We start from the raw sequence: 9,098 nt of genomic DNA, 5'->3' as shown, positions 1-9,098 counted from the left end.
CCACTTGCTGCTGACCTCAGAAAGACAGTTTTATAACAGCTGAAACACTTAAAGCCCAGGCAGTTCAAAAGGAACAAAATATTGAGTTAAAAGTGTGTGGCAATCTGAAAACCTTGGAGTCAGTTGGAAGGAAGGTTACCTCAAGTGCCAATTGTAAGAGGCAGACAGGCTTTATAGGGAGATTTAGAAAGAGGAAAGCAAAACTAGGTGAGGCTGCAACAACCTTCTCCTTGACTACAACAGCCACCTCTCAGTGTGGGAAGGCCAAATATACTCCAAAGGGGTCCTTAACATATGATGGGCAAAGGAGACACCTATCAAGGGTGATGGTTTTTAAAGTCAAAAGTATTTGGGCTTCACGTCACCAGATTTCACATTCCAGGGAATTACAGTTGTCACACAGCTATTGCCAATGTCAAACACTCAAACCCCTGAGTCAGGCCCACAGAATCACAAGGATGAGTATAAAATTAGCAAGTTTTTAAATGATTCTAGAATTTATTCCTTTATCTGGTTCCTATTTTCCAGTATTTCTTAGCAGCTGCTAAGAGATCAAAACATTTCTGGTTTAATTCTCCCCCAGAAGTCTGACTCCAGAAACCCACCTAATGGACTGGGAGCTGGTAGTGCCTGTATTCCTGGCTGTCAGCACAGACATTTTCTCTAAACTACTGAGCCATAAAACAGCATCCAAGCAAAATAAAACTCCTCAGAGGCAGCTTTAAATATTTGATATAAAAAACAGATGCAAACCCTACATTTTCTAAATGATGCTGCATTTTTTTTTTTCATTAGTACATAAAAGTGCTTAAAGATTCTTTGCATTTTGGCCTTTTCAGCTTTTCCACTGGGCATGTCCAGGACACACAGAAAAATGAAAGACCATTGTAGGAAAAACACTCCTGTATTTTCCACATTTTCATTTGATTTATGCAAAAACATGCTCAGTCCATGGAACAAGCCCCTTCTGAATTGTGGTCTAAATACCCTGGGTTCCTTGAGTGCTAGTAAATACCATGTTATACTTACTTAGAAGTGCCAAATCTTCAGCCACCAGGTTACAGCTGCTCAGTCTTAACACTTGAATCTCAGTTGCAAGCTTTAGTGCTCCCAAAAGCAGCTTTAGGTTCCCACCAACGCACTTATTCCAAGAAAGGTCTAATATCTCCAGTTCAGGAAGGTGAAGGGCAGCCTCAGCTGAAAAGATTAAGACCAGCAACTTCTGCTTACTAAGAGAAAACAACATGGCCTCAACAGACACCTCACCTGCAACTCACCCGTAAATAGGATCCTAACAAGCAATCTAAAGCCTGATTGCTTGTGCTTAGAATGCATTCTTTTATCCTAATAAAAGTCAGCCAAAACAAAATAAAAGGGCTCTGCCTATAGAATCTACCAGGACTCTATGGAGAGAGATTTTCTGTCTTTCTATTCACATTATTGCCTTGGCCTTGTTGCACTGAATTAACAGCTTGCTTTTAAACCATTTTATATCTATTTAAAGAGCAAATTCTTTTGCTGTGAACTCACTATTTAAAGTGAGATGCTCTCAATCTTTTGACGGCTCTGATTTCCATGGTGTCACTTACATAACTGTAGTGATATAAACATAATACTCTTTCTACAAGGACCTCTGACAAGATCAGCTTGCTACTGCTTCTTCTGGAGTCAAGTCTTACTCCAGGTTTAATGTCATGAGTAAACAGTTTGAAATACAAATGCACAAGACACAGTAACTGAGAGATCCCTCTGTACTAAGATTTCATGTGCCATATGGAACACCTATCAAAGGCCAATAATCCATAGAGATCTGCAATAAGTAGGCAAAAGAGGCTGAATTTACATATCCTGTGACTGAACTTTTCTTCACACCACTGCAGTCATTTCCCCCATTGCCCCGTGCTGAACTCTACCCCAGAAAGTTTCTACTGAAATTTTCACCTGCACTGAGGTGAAAAACCCTTAGTCAAAACTTTACCCCACTGAGTGAAGTGTAACATCCAGACTATGATTATAGCACAGTATAAAATCATGTTTTACTTTTTTCCCCAAAATTAAGGAGTATATAGAAGCTCACTATCAGACAAAAGATTAAGTGAACTTCATCCCCTTCAGGTATAGTAGAGGAAGTCATACAATCCTCTTCCCTTGCAACCTGGTCCCACAAAGCACTGGTTTCATCACAGGCTTTTTCACTTGGGACCTGAGGTATAATGTACCCATGATCCTTGGAGTTCAGCCACAGGAGAAGAGAATGCTTTGTCCTACAGCATACACAGAGAACAGGCACACTTTAAAGAAACACTCCTACCTAGTGATGAAAGGGACTCTTCATCCAAACCACAGTTGCTGATGGTCACAGATCTCAGCTTTGGTAAAAACCTGAGCCTGCCCAGAAGAGGATCTGATGAGAGTCCCACATTTTTATTTGAGGATAAATTCAGCTCTTGAAGACTGGAGAGTAAGGGTATCACCTGGGCTACAAAAACATGGAATATTTATTAGACACTCACTGATCCATAACAAATGTGTGGTTGTGTATTTGCCTGACATAATTTCTTTTCTTTATAAATCAATCCAAAAGTCAAGGCCAAGTTTTTACACCCAAGTTCATGGTGAATAATGTTTTAGACCATAAATAGCCTTGTCATTTCCAGTAAAACTGTTTCAGAAATTAAGTATTCCATAATGTGTAGAATGTTGTCAGAACACGGCTTCCTGGAAATTTTCTAGGTGAAGTAAGGAATTTCCAAATGTTTTCATTGCTAACTGAAACTTCTTTGTCTTAATGTTATTATTCTATATTATTCAATAAATTAAAAACAAATCACAAATGATATTACTAATACTGAATATTTCCTAAAGCTTCATCATCATCATCATCATCATTACATCTTCAAGTTATCTTTTTTGTCACGGAAAATAGGATGTGGACAATATAGGCTTTGAGTCATAGCATTTTTTTTGTTGCTGTTAAAAGTAAAAACAAAGTTATGATAACAGAGAGAGAAAAATAAACTATTTCACAAACTGGTTGGGAAATGCCTTTTTCTTCATAGTAGTGTTTATAGTTGCATCAATTCAACCCAGAGAAAGCACACAGCAGCAGCAGTCTCCTAAAATCACCCTCTACTCGGTGTGCAGCTCACCAAGGGAGTTTTAGGCAGTTATACTTTCATGCACATACCCAACATGGATCCATCCAACTTATACCACTGGAGGCACTGTCCATGGACATTTCCTAAATTATTGATTATCACAAAAAAGCAGTGCTTGGTGGCAGTTCCCACATTCCCATTCTGTGTCTGAATCACAGCAGATTCAGGTTCTTAATTCTACATGGGATCAGACACTCTGAGATTTCCTTTTGTTCAGCAAAAAACCCATTCCATGTTGATCAAGAAAGCTCTCCCCCACATTGCATTTTCAGAGCTGCCTAATGAAAAAAGTACTGAGATCAGCTCTTCTTCTGCCAGGCAGAATCTTTGATGTCTTTGAGATATTTTCAGAAGGCAAAACTGAGATCCTTAATGAATTTCCTCAACATCTCCTTACACAAAACAGTCATGTCCTCTTCTGTGATACAGCACTGGTGAAGATCAAGGACTTCCAGATTTTTCAAGCTGGCCAAATGAGCTGTTGAGGTTTTAAAACCACCACCAGTCTCTCTGTTACACGAGATATCTAATTTCCTTAGCTCTGCAAGGTGCTGTAAAGCAGTGTCTGAAATGGAAAAGGAAACAAGATGGTCACTGGCTGCCACAACAGCCCAGGTCAGGGCTTTGGCATCTATTTACTTCAACGTCAAAGTTTGCACCAGGTATTGCAGGCAAAGCTCCTGGGCTAAGCTTCAGTATATAATCACAGCAGACACAAGTAATGCAGCAAAGCCTCCCTGCTTATGCAGCTCCATTCTTCTCTGGGAGAGCAGGTGAAGGTGAGGCCAGCTCATCCCCCACTTCCAGTCAATCCTCAGCCTTTTGCAGAAATCACTGCTGCATGTGCTCATTACTGCCAGTTGTTTTGCCACATCCACTAGGGAGAGACATAGATAACAATCCCATTTCATGTGGCTTCACTGGATGCTCTTTAAGTGATAATGGTGAAGTTGGGTTTCCTTTGGAAAGCAGGATTAGCTTGTTAAAAATTAGCTTGCCTATCTGTGTCCTTGTCTGTGCTCTGTCTGGGGAAAGAGGAAGCACATCCAGGGAGCCACAGCCCTGAGATGTGTCTCAGATAAATGGTGTGGATGGTGACTCTCCCCACCGACTTTCACGAGTTTGAGCTCAGGGCAGATAAATTCAGCTCCTGCTGAAAGGCCCTGTAGTCTTTTACCAATCCTCAAACAGCAAATAACCATTGCCCATTAATACTGCCAAACCATCAGCAAAATCCCACCTCATTGCCTTTCTTAAATGGTTTTCAGATGTACAATTTATTCAGAATGAAAGTTTTCTGAACATAAAGTCTAACCTAAGCCCTGGAGGCTGTCTTGCTTTAATCCACACATGTGCAAGTTTAACTCTTTCAAGCCTGGCACATTTTTCAGATCCTGAGCAATAACCTTCATGCTGCAGCCAATGTTTTTGTTGATAGAGACATCTAATACTTCAAGGTTTGGGATCACATTTAGAATTTCAGCTGTGGAAAAAAAAAAAAAAAAAGAAAAGAAAAGGAAACCAGAATTAATAATTGTCTAGAATACATAAAGATGAACCCTAGAAAAATACAGCACCATGATAAACAGGAAGATGTGGCCAGGGTTTGCCTGTCAGTGTGGTTTAGACTTGCTAAGTTCCTGTTCTACCTAAACAATGCAGTAAAATAAAGATTGGATAGGAATCATGAAAATCTGTGAAAACATTTATAAAAATAAAAGTGAAAAAATACAAGGATTGGTAGAAAAATACAGAGGAAAAAAAAAGTAGAAATACAAAGAGAAAGAAAATTTTCTAATGAAAATATATAGGAATGTCTGTTACATATGGGGCTCCCTGCAGTGGAGATGAGAGTCCTGGGGCTTCTCTTTACTGAGCAAACACTTTTCAAAACACACAATGAGATAAAAAGACCACACAGGATTAAGCTGCTATGGTGAGAGGGCAGAAGGGAAGGGTGGTCAGTGGCTGCCAGCTCAGCCTAAATTCCCAATCCTCAGACCTACTTTTCAATCCCATGGCTAATTACATATTCAGATGCTTAATTTCAAGCAATTAGTGTTGGAAATTCTGGCACACATTTTTTGCTGGACGTCTCAAAGGATCCAGAAACCCTGGACCACTGAGGCAGCCAGACTGTGATTCAGGTCTTCTCAACCCTCCCTCATAAAATTAGAGAGAGCAACATTCTTCTTTGGAAGAAAGTGCATTAAATCCCCACATCATAAATACTATTATAATGCAGAGCTTGAAATAAATTAACTTTTCACTAATATTAATCTTAATACAGCCATCATCTAAGTCAAACAAGTTCCATTTTTATGAAGCCAGTCTCAGTCCAGCTCAATGGACACACACATACCAAGGGATTCTCCATCCTTTGCTGTCAGGCTACAGTCTGTAATTTTCAGACATTTTAATTTGCATCCTTCCTGAAGTTTTTTTGTCAGCAGTGATAGTTTTCCACCTATGTTACTGTTCCATGATAAATCCAGTTCTTCAAGCTGAGAAACAATTTCAAATGCCTCTCCTGCAACAGAAGTCTAGAGTGATTCATTCTACGTATCAATTTCAGTGAAAAGAAAAATAGAAGTTTGGAATATATTAAAGAGGAAGGTTAGCTACTTAATACTCAGATTACTTTATGATGAATGTCTTGCCAGGAAAATTGTTAAATAAATGAATTATTGCCTCTGCAGCTATGTTGTATAAAATCTCACATTGTCTAGGGAGCAACATAGATCACAAGTCATTGTCACAGTGCACACAAACTTGAAATTTATTCAGGTTCCCAAACCCTCATCAGGCTGTTTGGTCTGTGCTGGGACCAGGAAGTCCAGTCTAGAGGGAAATCAATACAAGTGACAAGTCTGAATTTACTGTTCTGCAGAGTTCTGCTCTGTTTTATTTGGCAATTCTCCAACATCCTCTGTACTGTGTCCACAGGTCATTTTAGATGGAATGAAAGAATTCCTCTCACAGCTATTTCTGAAACATGAAAGTTTCATTTCTGACAGGAATTTTTGACTCACTTCATAAGAAGCCAAGATGAGTATTGCTTTGACTCAAACTAATTTTCCTATGATTTCAAGGCTGACAGAACTGACTTTTATTACACTCAGAAAAATCAGCCTTTTTGAGGCTTGACACACCTGCCAATGTGAACTGTACTAGTGCTTATTTGAAATACTAACATCCCACTGTAAAATCCAGCTTCCTAACTTCCTTTGTAGAAGAGAGAGGCAGAGCATATTTGCATAAGCTCATTCCCAAGAAAGATCAATGAATCAGATCATATGCAAATGAAATTTCAAAGTGTCATACACAATTTTTTGACCTAAAGTCTAATAATTGAGAATTGTATTTTAATAGTAATAGCCTTTCATGTCTGTGTGGCTTTCATAATTAATTTTTCACAAAAGATTTATAATAGAAAAATAATTCTTTCTGTAAGTGAATATCCGGGTTTGAGAGGAAAGGACACATCTTAATTTTAGTATTTGCATTTATTTTAAATTATTGCCTCAGTGTTGAATACTGAGCAATGCTCAACAGTTGAGAAGTGCAGCGTAGCCTATTTCTGTTTGACATAAGGACTATAGATTTCCAGACACATTTTCCTCCCAGAAGATAAATAAAGGAATGTAACTCCAGGAGTGGTTTCCTATCACCTCTCACAGTCAAGCTCTGAGCAACCACATAGAATAGGTTGATGTTATGGTTACATTGCAGACATTGATTTCTAAGCAGGATGTGCTGAGTCCACAAAAGGCCACATTTCTGCAGAGAGACGTGGACAAGGTCACAGAGACAGGATTGGCCTAAATAGACAAGTTGTTTTCAAAATCACAGGCAAAATCAATGCAAACTGACTGTTGTTATTCCACATGTCAAGGGCATCACATTTTGACTGGAAATTTAAATTCTGTGATCAATTTTGTGTCTGTCCCAGCAAAAGCTATACCAAACTGGGAAGGAAGCAGCACTGAAGAACCTGGCAGAATAAATCAATTAGAAAAATAACCAATACAACTTAGAAGGAAAAAAACCAAAACACAAATCTATGAGAAGGGTTTAAAAAAGAATTAAATAAATTTGAAATAAATATGAGAAAATGAAATACAGTTTTCATACTCATCAGAAACAGAGCAGTTATTTTCACCTGCTTTTGTAGAGACGCTTATTTCCTCCCCAAGAGATTGCATGACTCACTTTTGATCTACCACCACATATGTAATTTTATTTCTGAACCTTTCATGGAAAAGGCTTGGATATGCATGACATAAACAAACGCCAGCTTTATAATTCAGACCACTTTTAAAACTCCTAAAATGAGCAGTAACTTTTCTAATTCCTAATTGATTGTGTTCTCCTTTTTTTATATACAAGTCACAGATCCACCCCAGAGTAAACTCCATGCCCAGAGGTGACTCTGTGCCAGAACCTGACTATGTAACACCACCTTCAAAACCTTTTCATCTCATGCTTTGCAGAAAGCAGGGTGAAGGCACTCCAAGCAAAGTAGTAAGCAGAGGAACAAGCTTCTCCCAGACTAGAAAAAGCACCAAGTCATAAAGCTCTGAGGCAGCACTTCTGGTTTTAAGTCTTCTCCCAAAAGACCATTGGGGTTTTCATGATGAGCACCTGTCCTGCAGCTCCAAGACATAAGCTGACCCTATTGTGATTGACTCTGCTTCTAGGCAAAAACTAGTAATCCAGATTGAAAATATTCTTTCCTGCAAATAGGACTGGATTCTCTTCCCTTCTTCATGTGAAAGCTTCACACCCTGAGGAATGAACTCTGCAGAGCTGCCTAGAAGTGTAAGGTCACCCACAAGCCCAAGTTTCTGCTGTTTCACAGCAGGAGTTTACCTTGCCCAGTGTGGAAGCAGGAGGAGTAGGATGTAGGAAGAGATGAGATGGATTACATTAGCCCCAAGCTGTCTGGAAGTAAATGTAAATGAAATCCTGTACCTAAGGAGATGACATCCTCAGCTGTCAGCCTGCAGTTGTTAAGTCGGAGGACTTTTAACAGGTTCACATGATGAAGATGGACAGTGAGAGCTTTCAAAGTCCCTCCAACACAACCATTCCAGGACAGGCTGATCTCTTCCAGCTCTGGGAGAAACGGCAATAAGGAAGCTGTAAAGAAAGAAAAGAAAAAGCTTTTCTGTTTGTGTTTCTGCACACCCTGGATATTTCTTAATATTGAGATGTTTTCTACAACCAATACAGAATTATAAAGCCATGACAATTTGTACCTCACTCTTCTTACCTGTATCTTGACATTTATCTGCTTCACAGACCCGGATGTTTTCTATATTTATATATATTACATAATTTACATAATTCATAATTAAAATTTCTCAGGGACCTGGGACTATTAGATAAAACGTTAATATGGCCTGTATAAAAAAAAAGAGAAGGGAAAAGAGGAGAGGGAATAATAGAACAGGCAAATAAAAATTAAAGAAATACATGAAGCAATTAGTTGAATAAAATGTGCATTTACCCAGCTCTGTTATATCTGCTGCACTTAGTGCACAGTTATTTAGATCCAGATTCTTGCTGTTGGGTTTCTTTCCCAGTTTCTCCATGAACTGGTTAAATCTCTGCTCACCAGATGGTGACTCTGCTTCAGAAGGGAGATGTGAAAGTCCATCTGAGCAACAAAGAGAAAGGAACCTGGTTACCTCTGCTAATAAACACAAGGTGTAAAACCTGCCTGAGGCTGCCAGGTGAAGACTTTAGGAAATGAATTAAATCTGTCAATAAAGCAGGCTCTATTTTTTAATCAATGTGGGCCAACAACCTGATTGATAAGATCACTATAGATGAAATCAGTACAAAGCTCCTGCTGCATTTTCATACAACGCCTGTGTAAGGTAGTTCCTGCTTTTCTGGGCTTTGCAAAGCAAAAAATTACAGGAAATAGTAATC

At 38.9% G+C, this 9,098-nt stretch overlaps 1 protein-coding gene across 16 annotated transcripts in view; it reads right to left on the bottom strand.

Annotated features, from left to right (window-relative positions):
* Nucleotides 1–9,098, bottom strand: part of LRRC31 (leucine rich repeat containing 31) — a 46,258-nt gene that overhangs the window by 4,095 nt on the left and 33,065 nt on the right. For all 16 annotated transcript variants that reach the window (XR_015274455.1, XR_015274452.1, XR_015274456.1 and 13 more), the window contains 7 exons: nt 8,671–8,820; nt 8,133–8,300; nt 5,521–5,688; nt 4,474–4,641; nt 3,556–3,723; nt 2,312–2,479; nt 1,030–1,197 (listed from right to left, as the gene is read on the bottom strand). Coding sequence is in view for 11 of the 16 variants with exons in the window: in XM_086843763.1 (XP_086699889.1) it covers nt 1,030–1,197; nt 2,312–2,479; nt 3,556–3,723; nt 4,474–4,641; nt 5,521–5,688; nt 8,133–8,300; nt 8,671–8,820 (1,158 nt within the window). In the remaining 5 variants the exon portion in view is untranslated. The remainder of the gene's footprint in view (nt 1–1,029; nt 1,198–2,311; nt 2,480–3,555; nt 3,724–4,473; nt 4,642–5,520; nt 5,689–8,132; nt 8,301–8,670; nt 8,821–9,098) is intronic.

The sequence above is a fragment of the Cyanistes caeruleus genome, chromosome 10, assembly GCF_971803275.1.
Source record: "Cyanistes caeruleus chromosome 10, bCyaCae1.hap1.1, whole genome shotgun sequence".
NCBI lineage: Eukaryota > Metazoa > Chordata > Aves > Passeriformes > Paridae > Cyanistes > Cyanistes caeruleus.
This window is presented reverse-complemented; position numbering and strand designations above follow the sequence as displayed.